Genomic DNA, 16246 nt, shown 5'->3' with positions numbered 1-16246 from the left:
AAGCTAGTCCTGGTAATTGAAAGACAAGCTGTGGAGAAAAAATTCTAGGAGCTCAGCTGAGCACGTGCCCAATAGAGACATTATGTCCAGGGAAGAGGGGAAAGGAGAAAGCTTTGTGAAAGAAAAGACATCAAGTCCCTCAAGTTCTGGATTTGTGAGTTGTCTTGGCCACAAATGTTTCTAATGTATCCCTTACAAGCATTCTTCCATACAATGCTGAATGTATTTGTAGAAGAGTGCATCCATTCCAGTGCATCTAGTATGGGGATATTATTAGTTTTGTAGTTGCTGTTCTTACTGAGTCATTTTAGTAAATAACTTTGCTAAGAACTAATTGTATCTGCGGGCTAAATTAAAAGGAAACACACAGGCAGGGATTGCGAGGTGTTCTTTTAGAAGTAGTCATCTACAATTCCAATAAACTTGAGATTGAAAATGTCATTCTTAACCCCAGGGAGAAATATGGAGACTGAATATTTTCACTTCTTTATTTGTTGTTTGCTTTTTCTTTCTTGTGGGTTATTTTTTTTTTTTTTGCCTTCTGTTCTGAGATTTTATTTCACAGCATGACAAATATGGAAATATATTTTAAATGATGCTATATGTATAACTTCTATGAGCTTTACCTGTAAAGGAAGAAGTAAAGGAAGTAGGGAGAAAAAATTTGGAACTCAAAATCTTATAAAAATGAGTATTTAAAATCATCTTTACATGTCAATGGAAAAATAAAATACTATTGAGGAAAAAAAAAGATGTAATTTCCTACATTTTATATCCTAGAAACTTAGTAGTCCTTCTCTGATGATTTAGGACACAGATTTGAGAGCAAGTATAGGGAGTCTCCAAAAGTAAGGCAAGTATAGGGAGTCTAAAAGTATGGCTATTGTCTCATATGAATTGCATTTCATTTGATTCTCAAAACAACCTTTTGAGGAAGGCATTATTATTATTCTGATTTTATAGATGAGGAATCTGAGGCTGAGAAAGGTTCAGACACATGTTCTAAGTCCATAGCTAGTGTCTTAGGACAAATTCAAAGCTGGCTCTTGATTTCAGATTCATTACTCTCTCCACCAAGGTGTAGTGTGAAGAGCACTGGTATTTACAGAATTTTAGAGTTGAACTGAACTTCAACGACCAATGAGTGCAACCCATACTTGTTAGGAATATCTATTCCCTAACATATCTCTTTAGACTCCTAACATCAGGAGTTAAATATTGTATTTGTTAGTTAAAACTTACCTGGGCAGTTCACTTTACCCCCTTAGTTTCATCCTCTGTAAATTGATGATGATGTGACCTGCACAATTTATTTTGGGAGCTTTAAGTGCTGTAAAATGTGCTATTATTTGACAGCAGTAGATTTGTGGGAATCATGTCTTATATAAAGGTGAGGCAAAATCATATCATTGCTGCCTACTTCTGAAGCCTCCAAGAAAGGCAGCTGAAAGATGAAATGGAGGCTCATGTTATCCAGTATCGAATAAACAAAACTATAAACAAAGAGATTTCAAAAATGAATTAATTTCTTATTTCTTCTTCATAGAGACATAGCAAAGCTACTCTGGATTAGGAAATGCAAGAGGGTTTATATAGGCCTGTGTTATCTTTGATAGGGCCCACAGAAACATATGATGGGAGTTATCCTCTACAACAATCTCTGTATCTATAATAGGAGATTGACCCTGGATCTTTGATACCGTCTATTGAATAAGATACTGCAAAATCTATTAATTTGATTAGATATAATCACCTTTTTTTGTGAAGTCTATATGCATTTTTATCATTAATGACAGGAAAAGAGTTTAAAGACCACTCTTCTTTTTCTCTATAGTGTTTGGGAGAGCAATCCATGCTTTAGCTCGAATCAGTGAGGATCTGTGGCTCTATCCAAATGAAAAAGGTGTAAGTAAAAATTAACCTAACAGATCAAATATAAAAGCAAAGGAAATCTTTTGGAGATCTTAATCCAATTTCAGTGTTCACCATAAGATGAAAAATGCAAGAGAATTACTTTCATTGTTATAACTTTTTTCCTTATCTTAAATGTTTTAAAAATATAACTTCTTTTAAAAAATAAACAATTTCTCAAATATAGCTAACTTGAGCCATTCCAGTCAGTAAAATCAACACTTATTAAATGCCTACTATGTGCTAAGCACTGGGAATACAAAATAAGGCAAAAAAATTAGTGCCTGTTCTTAAGATGCTCATAGTACAATGAGGAAGGCAACATGGAAACATATATGTACAAATTATATAGGATAAATTGGAAATGGGGAACAGGAGGGAAGCATTAGAATTAAGAAGCTTTTTGTGGAATATGGAGTTTTACTGAAAGAAGGCAGTAGATGGAAATGAGGGAAAGCATTACAGTCAGCAAAGTGTCTGGAGTCAAGTTTTGGAGTCTTATTCAAGAAAGAGCAAGGAGGCTAGTATCACTGCATTGAAGAGTATGGAGGGGGATGAAGTATAAAAAGACTGAAAAGGTGTGTAGGCAGGGGCAGAGGTGGGGAGGGGAAGTAGGTTACGAAGAACTTTGAACATCAAAGAACTTTGTAGTTTCTTTTAGAGGTGATAGTGAACCACTGGAGCATATTAGGTGTGGGGATGACAGAATGCTTTAAAAAAATCATTTTGTTGATTAAATGGATGATGGGTAGGAGAAGGGAGAGATTTGGGAGGCAGACTAACCAATAGTCCAAATTTGAGGTGATGAGGCTCTGCATCAGGATGGTAGCAGTATCAGAGGAAAGAAGATGTATTTGAGAGATATTACAAAGGTTAATTCAGTGGACTTTGATATGAGAAGGAAGGTGGGAAGGGAGATACTGAGGAATTGAGGATTACTTCTAGGTCTTATGAGCCTGAGGGACTAAGAGCATGATGTTGCCCTCTATAGTATAGAAAACTTTGGAAGGGACATAGTGTATAGGGGGGGAAGGTAATGACTTTAGTTTTGGACATGTTGCATTTAAGATGTTTAATGTAAATCCACTATAAGATGTTTGAAAAGCATTTGGACATGGGAAACTGATAGATTAAAGTTTAGGGCTGAATAAGAGATTTGACAATCCTCAACATTGAGATGATAATTAAATTCCTGGAAGGTAATGAGATCACTCAGTAACATAATGTAGTACTAGGAAGAAGGTCCAGCATCAAGCCCCCTGGAACACCTATGGTTAGTACTAGATTGTATTTTTTATATAAATAAAACTATTAGAGCATAGTGCTTATATACTACAGTTTTATATACCTAAGTTTTAAGATATTAAAATATTCATTTTCTTGGTGTTATTTAATAAAAATTCATTTGCTTTTTTTTTTCTCCCAGTTTGGACTTCGGTCCATGAATTCTTGCAGATCAGCTTATGGAAGTGTTTTATTCCCAGTTGCATTCTTTCAACTGTACCAATGGACGACTACATCTGAAATGTGTGGCAGAAACAAGTCATTGAATTTAAAATGTAAATTAGGAATGAAGGTAAATCATAGTGGACTGAGGGAAGTGAGTTTTTTACAGTGTATGTTCCAGTTTGTAGTGGGAATGTTTGGTATATAGAACAAAAACATAAATTCTTTATATTTTGGTTTAAATTAGAACATTCAATGCAACAGTTATTTATAAAAGAGTATCTGTTCCTTGTAAGCCTAGAATCCTAGAAGATATAACATTTAAGCAAGTAATTAACACAGAATGTTTTAAATTTAAAACTGCACTACGACTTTTGGAACACCTTTAATTACTAGCATACTTTTGTGGTAGCAAAGAACATCATCTGGAGATTAGTTAAATGTGCTCATAATATTACTGTGCTATAAGAAACAATGACTAAAGTGAGTACAAAAAAGCATGGGAAGACTTATATAAACTAATACAAAATGAAGTAAGCAGAACCAAGAAGTACTGTTTTCTTGACAATATTTACAACAATATAAACAGAGAAAATAAGAAGAAAAAAACTTGAAAATGAATTCTTTGACATCAAGATTGGCCCCTGAGAAAAAAATTTAATATATTAGAAGACATCTTTCCTTCCCCTTCCTTCATTTCTGCACAAGCAGGAAACCATGAGTATGGAACATTATGTATAGTGGTAGATTTTTCTATATGTTTCTTAGTTTTAGTGAATATTAATTTCTTCCTTTTTCCCTTTATTATAAAGGGTAGCTCTCTGGAAAGGAATGGGATAGGGATTCAGTTGCAAATGTAGGTGATATAAGACCAAAAGATATAATTAAAATGTATTTTATAAAAATAACTCACCCATTGGCCTATTACATTGAATTTACATTATACAGGTAGTCTTTTGCTCATTCTATTGTTATGTTTATCATTATTTTTAAAAATAATAATAGCTTCCTATTTTTCTTAATACACACAAAGATAATTTTCAGTATTCACTTTTGCAAAACCTTGTGTTCCAAATTTTTCTCCCTTCTTCTCCCTTTCTCCCCTCTCTTCTATAGCAAGTAACCAATATAGATTAAACTTGTGCAGTTCTTCTGTGTTTATCATTTTTAGGTGTAACTTTGCTATTACTTAAGGCTAAATGTGTGAATTCAGTACTCAAAATGTTGATCATTTATTCTTTGCAACTTCATTAGCTCTAATCAATATCTTGGTTATGGCAACATGATTCAAAGAGCAGGAATTCCCATTGATGAAATTAACTGAGAGAGAAAAAGTTTTCATTATTTTCTATTCATTAACCCTTTTTTATAATTATAAGGAGGGTAATTTGATAGTTCACTCATCTAGTACTTATCTATTTATGTATTTTAAATAAAAGCAGTTGCTGAGTGTTTTGAGCAACATTTGTTGATTTATATACAATGGGGCAATTACACATTTAAAAAATATATATTTAGTTGCTGTAAAGGAGAGGAGAAAAATATAGTTTGCTCTCTATCACCAACTCTTGGTGAAAAGAAAACAAAGTTGTTACTTTTCTGAGTTGTACTATTGTTACTGAGAGGTATGGGTGAATCACAGCAAAGGTAGGAGAGTTGGAGAGATTTTTTGCTAATATTGGGAAAATAACTTTTGCCTTTTCCAAAAACCATAGCACACCTTCAACTGAAGGCCACCAAACCTGAAAGCATCTATGAGCTTGAAGCTTAAAGTGATAGATATTATACCTACTATAAGGGAACAAGTTGAGCATAGGAAAAGCTTAGAAATGGAGAATCAGAGAAGCAGCCCATCAGATCAGTGAATTCAATTGATTTGCCTTGTCTAGAAAGATACTAATCCAGAATGGTGGATTAACTCAGTTTAGCAGTGGAAGCATTTGTTCATACAGAAAGAGGATTTTAAAGTTAACTGTTTATGAATTGTGAGAATCCCTGGTTACACATATTCCCTATATATATGTCTCATTACTTTGTGACTTAGAACATGCTGACTCCTTAGACATTATGTATACTGGTAGGAGATGATGATTTGGCTTTAGGGTTAGAATATTGTATGAATTTTACATTTGCTTTTCATTTTTGATTACTGTTTTAATTCATGAGTATTGGTAATTTATTTGTTAATAAGAAATACGTTGGTGGGCGCTACAGTGTTAGTAGTAGGAATAATCATTCTCTAGGGTTGACCCTTAGACTCTGAGAAGATTGATTATAAGTGCTACCCTTTGAGGAAACTCAAACTTGCTATAATACACACAAGTCAAGGGAACATAGCCAAAAAGAAAGAATGAGTTCTCCTGAGAGTAGAGGGAAGGATTAAGGAAATATTACATGATTCTGAATTGTCTGTACTTACAGGAAAACTCAAACATATTATTCTAAAGATCTAGTTGCTAAAGAAAAATGCATATAATTTGATGCCTTATTAATTCTTCATTTTTATTAATCATGCTTACTCTGATTTTATCCTTAAGCTTGAGTAGGACCCTTTTAATTCAATCTGAGTTTTTGTATTAGGATGAAAGTTTTCTCCAGTATATTCAAGGTTGATACTTCAAGCCTTAGGTCAATTTATTAGCAAAATTCCTTGCCTTTGTTCTCTCTATTCAGAAACTTGTAGTTAAATGTGTAAGGGGTGTGTGTGTGTGTGTGTGTGTGTGTGTGTGTGTGGGTGTATGTGTATGAGAGAGAGACAAAGACAGAGACAGAGAAACAGAGAGAAACAGAGAGACATAGAGATAAAGAGCGAGACAGAGACAGAGAAACAGAAAAACAGAAATAGAGACAGAGACAGAGGGAGACAAACAGAGAGACAGAGACAGAGAGACAGAGAAAGTCATATAACGAGTTGGAAGAGAAAAAACACACCCAAAGCAAAATCATTTTCTCTACCAATTTCATCCAAATTTCCTAACCCTTTCACGCTCAAATACATCATTCAGAGTGAGTATATTATCTGTTCCCTACAGGATGCAACTGGGTCACAGAAAGTCTGAAAGGGATTCAAGCTACATCTCACAATTTCTGGTACCTGTCTCTTAAATACTGTAATTTCATCAAATGAAATTGGTGGTGGTGGTGAAGTAACTCAGTCAGGAGTCCCCTGCTGACTTCCCACCATTTCCCCTCTTCCTCATCTCCCCCACAGCTAGTTAAAGAGCAGGTGTTCATTTTCCTTTTCTAACTTCTGTTCTCTCCTGTCTTTCGGCAGGTGGACTATACTGTCTTTAGTGATGACAGTGTCGTCTTTCTGTTTGCACGTTCCTAACCTTTTTCTGTTTTTCTTTCCACATGCATATGGAAAGACATTCATTACACAACATCCTGAGAAGCCTGGTTTTTAGGAAGACTCACAGTTGTCTTTTCTTTAATCAAAAAATGGGTTTTCTCAGATCCTTTACTAATTCAGAGACTTCACTCCCTTTTGTTTAATATTTTACTTGAATATCATTTGAAATTTATATTTAATTGTTATTTACCATTCCCAAAACGAAGCTCATAGGATTGGCTATAACAGGGTTAGAAATGTAAATACAAATATAGTCAGTTTGTCTGTCTGTCTGTCTGTCTGTCTCTGTCTGTCTTTATCTCTCTTTTTGTCTCTCTCAGTATCCCTCTGTCTCTTTTTATGACAGCTTCTTTATAACAAAAATTTTAATCCTTATTACATGTATTGTTGTTGTTGCAGCCAGTTCTGTCCATATTTAGATGTCTGAATACACTTGAAAGAAATGTAGAAAAGTGCAGAATTTTTACGAGTTTTGATACAGGACATGTGATTTTTCAACTTTTCTGCAAACATGGTAGGTATGGTCTTAAGCTTCTTTTCCTTCTAAGCTTATTTCATGCTTATAATATTTTCATTATGCTTTAAATATTCTTAGCATTAGAAATTACTTTGAATTTGTATAGTTTCATGATGCAAAAAGTTGTTCATTATAGATCACCTTATTAATATCAATTATAGCGCTGAAAAGTCAGTTAGTGGTAAAGAATTATTTCTACATTGAGTAAGACCTAGAGTATAGAGTCTGCACATATACAAACCAGTCTTAAATATATCCTGTTGAATTTAGTCATATATTATTGGTTGCTTGCCCAATTCCAATAGAATATGATTCAGACTAGTGTGTATGTAGAGATGCAGAAATGCCAAGAAGTGATGAAGTTAGAAGCCATAAAAACCAGACTTCTCAACAACTAGACCAAATGCTAGTATCAAAAACATTTAATTCTAACTGATTTACCTATTTAAATAATCCTATAATAGACTTTGTTACATTGATGTATCCCCAAAAATCTTCAATACAAAGTGATTCGGGATTACATTTGTTGCTATCATAGGATGTCCTTTGGAATATTATCTTGATTCTACAATTTACATTGTTTTCTCATTGTTTCATTTGTATTTATCATGGATCTCCAATTGAATTATAAATAACTGCAGACTGTATGCTCTCACACTTTTTGTGCCTCTTTGTGTATATAGTGTGATATTCAATAATTATTTGCCAATTGGTTTTAGTAGCTTCTATGGAAGATCTTATTATAAAAGTAAAATAAGTACATATTTAAATGTAACAATAATTTTACATTCCGCAGTCTGATAGAACATTGTTTCAGGCTGGAGTTAGAATGTGCCATCATTCTTATCATTGCTCTTAAAGATTCGACCAATAATGAATAAATAAGTACATTTAGAAATTTTGTATCTGATAAGCTTTTTTTGATATCTTAAGGCAACCATATTAAAGAGATAGTTAAGAAGTCAGGACATCATACCCAGTTGCAAGAATATCTTTTGTTTTAAAAGGAATTTGAGTAAAGCCTCTTTAGTCAGACAGAATGATGTGTTTCATGGTGTCCACTAGAGAGCGATAAATACATTTCAAAAAAACCCCAAACCAAAAACCCTATCTTAGTTCCTCTAGTTCCTTAGGAGGAACTAAGGTGAAATGTATCTCACTGTAGGTGAGATGAGTCTGGAAAATATTCATTAAGTATGCTTTTTCAATTTTAAAAGCTTCAGATAATGGGTTTTGTTTGTTTGTTTTGCCAAATCTCGGATTTCATTGATGTAGGAAGTACACCATTGGGAACTTCCTTCTGCCAAAGCAGATTAGCGACTTCTCTGTACTCTGTACAACTCTTACAGAGTTGGCGGCAGTAATGAGAGGTTATACATGTCTTCATTGAATATGCATGTGTATATATGTACATGCATATATACATACCCCTACAGTTTCCTAGATACTCATTTTCAAGTTTTATACTAATTTTCTAATTTTTAGTTAATAATAGATAAATATTATAAAGTAATATAAAATATCAGTTTTCCTGTATTACTAGATACTAGTTGCATCCAAATCACTTTGTATTGAAGTTTTTTGGGGATACATCAATGTAACAAAGTCTATTATAGGATTATTTAAATAGGTAAATCTCCAACAAGGAGAATGTAACAGTAACTTGTCCATAGGTATATATGTATATGTATATGTTGTTATTTGTCCTTTGTTTTTAAAGAAGACCAATGGCAACATCTATGACATCATGGGTGATATCTTGATTTGCATGTGAACCCGATCTATATGAGGTAGAGTTACACAAAGTCCTCAATCTCACTTTCTCTTCCTGAGTCATGAAAGTCCAGTAGCAGAACAAACATCAAGCTAACTGGTGATGGTCCAGGAGGCAGTGAATGACCTTGGTGTCTTTGATGGTTGATTAAGCTCCAAGCACCACACAGTGCTTATTTCAGCTGCCTTTTTAGCTGTTGAAACAGATTATTCTCAAGCATCCAATCTATCAGGGAAAGTCTTCACATTAACTTGAGGCCTACTGGTTACCCTCAACCTAGTGTAAACTATCCGCTAAGATGGTTTACTAGGATGTGACTGTTTTGTATGCTACACCTTCTTTGAGTTAAGATAATTAATTTTTTCCAATTACATGTAAAGACAATTTTTAACATTTGGGTTTTGTTTTTGTTTTTGCTGAGGCAATTGGGATTAAGTGACTTACCCAGGGCCATATTTGAACTCAGTTCCTCCTGACTCCAGGGCTGCTGCTCTATCCATTAAGCCATCTAACTACCCCTAACATTTGTTTTTATTTTTGTTTTTGCTGAGGCAATTGGAGCTAAGTGAGTTACCCAGGGTCACACAGCTAGGAAGTGTTAAGTGTCTGAGGCTAGATTTGAACTCAGGTCTTCTTGACTTCAGGGCTGGTGCTTTATGAGTTTGTTGGTGATAGCTGATGAAGGTGGATACCAAAGATGGCCTAGAGTCTAAAAGCAGAGGTGCTAGTCCTCTCTGACAGCCCGCCACTCCCACCCCCACCTATATTAGCTACATTAGAAATATTTATGTATATATGTATATAGATAGTACATATGTGTGCATCTCAGAAGCAGGAACTGACCTCAGATATTCTTGACTCTGAAGCCAGTTCTTTATTCACTATATCGTGCTGCCTCTTAAGATATATTCTATTTTGGAATTTTAAAAAATAGCCTATATTTTGAAGCCCATGGATCTGAGATTTTATCAGTCTGTGCCTATTCTTTCCCCTGGTACAGATCACAGGCCATCTGTGAGTCTTGCTCCCATATCATTTTTGCTCATATACTTTTTGTATGGCCTCATTAGAGCACTTTGACTGGAGCCCTTTCTCAGTCTTTGAATTTTTTTTAGCTCTCAGTGATATTAAGCAAAGACTGTTGGAGTGCAACACCAACTTGTCTATCTATTTAGTTTAATTTTGTTGTTTGTTCTGCCCAATGTTCTTCTGGTCACTCTGAGGATCCTAGGATTTAGAGCTAGAACGAACCCTAGAAATCATCTGCTCATAAATAAGGGTTTCATCAATATTTAATACATGCCACATATTGTACTGTGATTAGTATCCAGCCATCATTTAGTCCTTAAGCAACTCCTATAAGTTATTTATGTTGTACATATTCATTTGGAACTTCAAAATGCTAAATATTTTCTCTGTGCTCTTTTGTAGGCATTATAAAAACTCATAATCTCTATTTTCAAGAATCTGAACCTTTAGAAGCCATTTTTGCAAAGCATATGTGTCCTAATGTATTGAAAATTCAGTCAAGGTAATTAAGGCCTCTTAGTCTCTCTGTCTTGTTTTCTATTTGGTAGCCTCTGCCTTTCCGTTTTTAACTCTCATATATTCAAAAGGCCTTAGATCCCAGATTAAAAATTCATAACCTACAATTTCCAAATCTGTTATAATTTCTGAAAGTATAGTGAGTGGTTTAGAGACATCAGAGCAAGAGGATTTAAGGAATGTGCCTTGAGAATGATAATTTAAGAGCTTCCTAATTTTAGAATTACTGAACCTTTTGGTGGGAAATATTTTAAAGTTATCCCTTCTGTGTGGAAATCTAATAAAATATTCTTCTTATTTGAGGCCTTCTAATTACATAACTTTTGGGGTTTAATTAAAGTAGATTTTTAAAAATCACATTTGCCCTATGATTTTGGGAGAAATGCTTGATCTTACAGTTTCTCAGTTTTCTGTTGGTTTGAAGTGAGTGATGCAAAGTTGTTTTCAACATAGGATTATTTTTGAGGTATGGAGTTGGGACTAGATGGCTACTGAGGTTGCTCTTATTTTCAGATTATTTGAATCTACATCAAATTTTCTAGTCAAAATAATCTATCATTAAAAGTTAATTACTTGGGAAAGAATTCTGGAAAGAAGGTAGAATAAATTAGAAAATTTTTGATTCTCCAAATATCTTCCACAAAAAAAAAAAAGACTGAAAATAACCTCAGGGGGAACAAAAAGCAGCAGAAATAAACAAAAGTCAAGTAAAACTGTTGTCCTCCCAAGACCACCTGAGAAGACCCCAGGAAAGACGCAATCTCCAAAAGAGGAGGTTTGGCCAGAGTGAAGTACAAACACTTCCAGGCAAACTCAACTGAATCAACAAACTGCAAATCCTGGGGGCAGCTGAGTCAGGTGACTTCTGAGAAGGAGGCAGCCTCAGACTTAACCTCAGGCTCATCCTCAGCCTCAGGAACTTTTATGTTAGACAGTGTAGGAGAGGGCCAGGAAAAAAAAGAGAATTTAAGAATTCAAGAAAATCAAGAACTCTGAAACAAAAAGTCATTCAGTTGGAAAAAGAGATCACAAAACTTAAGGAAGAAAATAACTTCTTGAAAACTAGAATTAGGCAAGAGTTGAAACTAATGACTTATAAAACACCAAGAAATTATAAAGCAAAATCAAAAAAATAAAAAAATAGAAGAGAATGTGAAACACCTCATCAGAAAAACAACTAATCTGAAGAACGGATCAAGGAGAAACAATATAAAATTCATTAGACTACCTGGAAATTACAATAAAAAAAAAAAGAATCTTGAGACAATATTACAAGAAACTATTAAGGAAAATTGGAAATTCTAGAACAAGAGGGTAAAGTAGAAATAGAAAAAATCCATGACTCACTACCTGAAAGAGATCCCATGAAAATTATAGCCAAGTTTCAGAGCTCCCAAGCAACAAGAAAAAACAAAACAAAAAAAAAAAACTTTAATAATGCAGAGCTACAATTAGAAACACACATGACCTAGCAGCTTTTATATTAAAAAAAAAACCCTATATATCTTGTTTTTTTTTTTTTTTTTTTTTTTTTTTTTTTTTTTTTTTTTTTTTTTTCCTGAGGCTAGAGTTAAGTGACTTGCCCAGGGTCACACAGCTAGGAAGTGTTAAGTGTCTGAGACCAGATTTGAACTCTGGTCCTCCTGAATTCAAGGATGGTGCTCTATCCACTGCACCACCTGGCTGCCCCAAGACTGTATATTTTGAAACACTACATCTCAAAGATCAAAAAAGCAGGGATTGTGACCAAAAATAAATTACCCAGTAAATTGAATACAGTTATCCTTCTATATTGCACGTGTTAGAGGTACAGTACCACAGATCTGAAAAAGTTGTTTTTTTTTAATTAAAGCCTTTTAATTTTAAAATATATGCACAGATAATTTTTTAACATTGACCCTTGCATAGACTTGTGTTCCAAATTTTCCCCTCCTTCCCCTCCTTTCCCTTCTTCCCCCCATCCCCTCCTCTAAATGGTAAGCAATCCAATATATGTTATATACGTTAAATTCAATATATGTAAACATATTTATACAATTATCTTGCTGCACAAGATAAATCAGATCAAAAAGGAAAGAAAATTAATAAGAAAACAAAATTCAAGTGAACAACAACAAAAAGAGTGAGAATCCACATTCAGTACCCACAGTCCTCTTTCTGGGTGTAGATGGGTCTCTTAATCACAAGATCATTGAAACTGGTCTCAATCATCTCATTGTTGGAAAGAGTCACATCCATTAGAATTGATCGTTCTACAATATTATTGTTGCCATGTACAATGATCTCCTGATTCTGCTCATTTAACTTAGCATCAGTTCATGTAAATTTCTCCAGGTCTCTCTAAAATCATCTTGTGGATCATTTCTTATAGAACAATAATATTGGAATATTATTAACTTAATATTATTATTAATTAATAATACTGAATTTTTTTTAACTCTCCCTGAGTATAGGAAAATGAATTTTTTCTTCTTTTATGGGGGTGTTTATAGTATTTTATTGTAAAATTTGGGTCAAGTATTTGATGCTAGAAACTTACTCTTATCAGATATAGGCCAAAGAGGGAACAACACATACATCTAGAAAAGTATAAAAGTCCACTAAATTTCTAAATAAATAAGAGGGTGAGGGAACAGGATAAGGGCAGAGGTCAGTAAGGTATGTAGAATTAGGTCAGAAATAGGAGGATTGGATAAGGGAAAGACTCATAGATTCCTTAAGCTTCCTAGCTGTGTTATCTTGGGCAAGTCACTTAACCCCAATTGCCTCAGCCAAAGAAACCCTCAAAAAACCCAGTTTTTATGCAAATAAAATCAAATATAAATAATTGGAGGAAATAGTAATTGTTCGTGGATAAGCAAAGTCAATATAATAAAAAATGACAATTTAATCTAATTCATTTATTCAGTGCCATTCCAATTAAATTACCAAAATTTATTTTGCTGAATTAAAAAAAAAACCAAAAAAACAAGATTTATTTGGAAGAACAAAAGTTAAGAATTTCAATGGAACTAATGAAAATAAATGTAAAGGAGGAAGCTTTAGCAGTACCAGATTTTAAACTATTTTATAAAGTAGTACTAGCTTTATCTAGTACTGGCTAAGAAATAGATTAATAAAACCAAATAGACATATAAAATACAGCAGTAAATTATTATAGCAAGCTTATATCTAACAAATATGACAATTTAAGTTTTGGGGATAAGAATTCATTATTTGGTAAAAAAAGATACAAAGAAAACTGCAAAGCAATTTGGCAGAAAATGGGCACAGACCAATATCTTTAAAAAACATTTTTATTAAAGCTTTTTATTTTAAAAACATATACAAAGATAATTTTTCAACACTGACCCTTGCAAAACCTTGTTCCAATTTTTCCTATCTCCCATCTACCCCATTCCCTAGATGTCAACTAATCAAATATATGTGTTACATGGTAAAAATACATGTAAATCCAATATAGGTATACATATTTATACGATTATCTTGCTAAACAAGAAAAATCAGATCAAAAGGGGAAAAATGAGTAAGAAAATAAAATTTAAGCAAACAACAACAAAAGAAGTGACAATGCTATGTTGCGATCCACATTCAGTTCCCTCAGTCTTCTCTCTGGGTATATAGCTGGCTCTCATCATCATAAGATCATTGGAACTGGCCTGGATCATTTCATTGTTGAGAAGAGAGAGCCATGTCTGTCAGAATTGGTCATTATATAATCTTGCTGTTGCCGTGTACAATGATCTCCTGGTTCTTCTCATTTCACTTAGCATCAGTTCATGTAAGTCTCTCCAGGCCTCTTTGAAATCATCCTGCTGATCATTTCTTATAGAAAAATGATAGAAAAATAATATTCCACAACCTTCATATACCATAACTTATTCAACCATTCTCCAACTGATGGGCATCCACTCAATTTCCAGTTTCTTACCACTACAAAAATGGGCTACACATGTGGGTCCCTTTTCCTTCTTTAAGATCTCTGGGATATAAGCCCAGTTTTCCACATCCCCTCCAACATTCTTCACGATCTTTTCCTGTCATGTTAGCCAATCTGAGAAATGTGTAGTGATACCTCAGAATTGTCTGAATTTGCATTTTTCTGAAGAATAGTGATTTAGAGCATCTTTTATATGACTATAAATGATTTTAATTTCTTCATATGAAAATTGTTTACATCCTTTGACCATTTATTAATTGAAGAATAGCTTGAATTGTTATAAATTTGAGTCAATTCTCTGTACATTTTAGAAATGAGGCCTTTATCGGAACCCTTGAATGTAAAAATGTTTTCCCAGTTTATTGCTTCCCTTCCAATCTTGTTTGCATTAGTTTTGTTTGTACAAAACCTTTTTAACTTAATATAATCAAAATTATCTATTTTATTATTCAATAATTAGCTCTAGTTCTTCTTTAGTCATAGATTCCTTCCTTCTTCACAGATCTGAGAGGTAAACTATCCTATGTTCTTCTAATTTGCTTATAATATCATTCTTTATGTCTAAATAATGAACCCATTTCGACCTTATCTTGGTATATGGTGTTAGGTATGGTAGACCATTATCTTAAAACATTTATCAAGATAAGGTAAAAATTTACATATGATCTAGATATAAAGGAAGATATCTCAAAAAAAAATGAGAACATGGAACTATTACCTTTTAGATTTATGGATATGTTTACAATTTATATGTAAACAAGAAATAGGGAGCATTGTAGGTTGTAAAATGAATACTTTCAAATTAAATTAAAAGGTATTTGTACAAATAAAACCAATGTTGCTTAGTAAATAGTTTGAAATGAAAATTCATGGTTTTATATTAAACTGTCTATGTTGTACCATGTACATGGAAATATTCTTTTTTTTCATCTTTTTTGCATTGAAATTCAAAATGAATAAAAAATGAAAAAAAAAATCACCTTTTACCTCCTTCTTGTGCTGAGCATGTAAAGAAATAGCCAACTAATTTATTTTATAGAAAAATGGCCAGAATGTTTTCTCTTGGGTATTCTTCATCTATTCATTAATTAAGCTCATATCAAGTGCTTCTAACATACCAAGCACTGTGTTAGGTGTCAAGGACACAAAGCCAAAAAATCCTGTATTCTCCAGAAACTTACTTAATATGGTAGGAAAATACTGTGTACACAAATAAGCATCTACAAAATATGGACAAAGTCATACACAGTGATTCAGATGAGTATTGAAGACAAGATATCTAAAAACAGGGTGGATTAAAGACAAAGCTTTATGCATTTCTACTAGATAAAAATTTTAGTACTGCCAAGAATGAAATGAGAATTATGGATAAGTGATACAAAGATGGGAATGCATTTGACAAATGTATATATGCTTAATATTATTCCAAGATTTTAGGATGTTGAAAAAGGAGCATAAAGAGGTGTCCTACCTTCTTATTACAGCTGAGGAAACCAGGGTCCCAAGGGGTGAGTAGCCCTGCTTTGCCAATGATTGTAGGAGAGTTAGACTAGAACACAAGGACTACAACACAGGTTTCTAGCCCAGCTGCTGTGCTATACTAGCTCATCATCAGGAGATGGTACAAGACCAATAATTTTAAAATCCTGTTATACATGTGATTCTTTTCCTGATAGTTTATTCTGGTGTTTTATTAAGGCATTCTGTGGGTTTAAAGTATTTTAATTAATGTCTTTTTGTTGTTTATGTGGTCTTCCATGA

At 33.4% G+C, this 16246-nt stretch overlaps 1 protein-coding gene across 2 annotated transcripts in view; it reads left to right on the top strand.

Moving 5' to 3' along the window:
* RAD9B (RAD9 checkpoint clamp component B) overlaps positions 1-16246 on the top strand; it is a 45752-nt gene that overhangs the window by 2279 nt on the left and 27227 nt on the right. For both annotated transcript variants that reach the window (XM_074297508.1, XM_074297516.1), the window contains exons 2-5: positions 1835-1905; positions 3338-3487; positions 7109-7223; positions 10432-10531. In XM_074297508.1, coding sequence (XP_074153609.1) covers positions 1835-1905; positions 3338-3487; positions 7109-7223; positions 10432-10531 — 436 coding nt within the window. The remainder of the gene's footprint in view (positions 1-1834; positions 1906-3337; positions 3488-7108; positions 7224-10431; positions 10532-16246) is intronic.

Source organism: Sminthopsis crassicaudata, chromosome 1 (genome assembly GCF_048593235.1).
Source record: "Sminthopsis crassicaudata isolate SCR6 chromosome 1, ASM4859323v1, whole genome shotgun sequence".
Classification (NCBI taxonomy): Eukaryota; Metazoa; Chordata; class Mammalia; order Dasyuromorphia; family Dasyuridae; genus Sminthopsis; species Sminthopsis crassicaudata.
The sequence above is the reverse complement of the archived record's forward strand: the minus strand, read 5'-3'. Positions and strand labels throughout refer to the sequence as shown.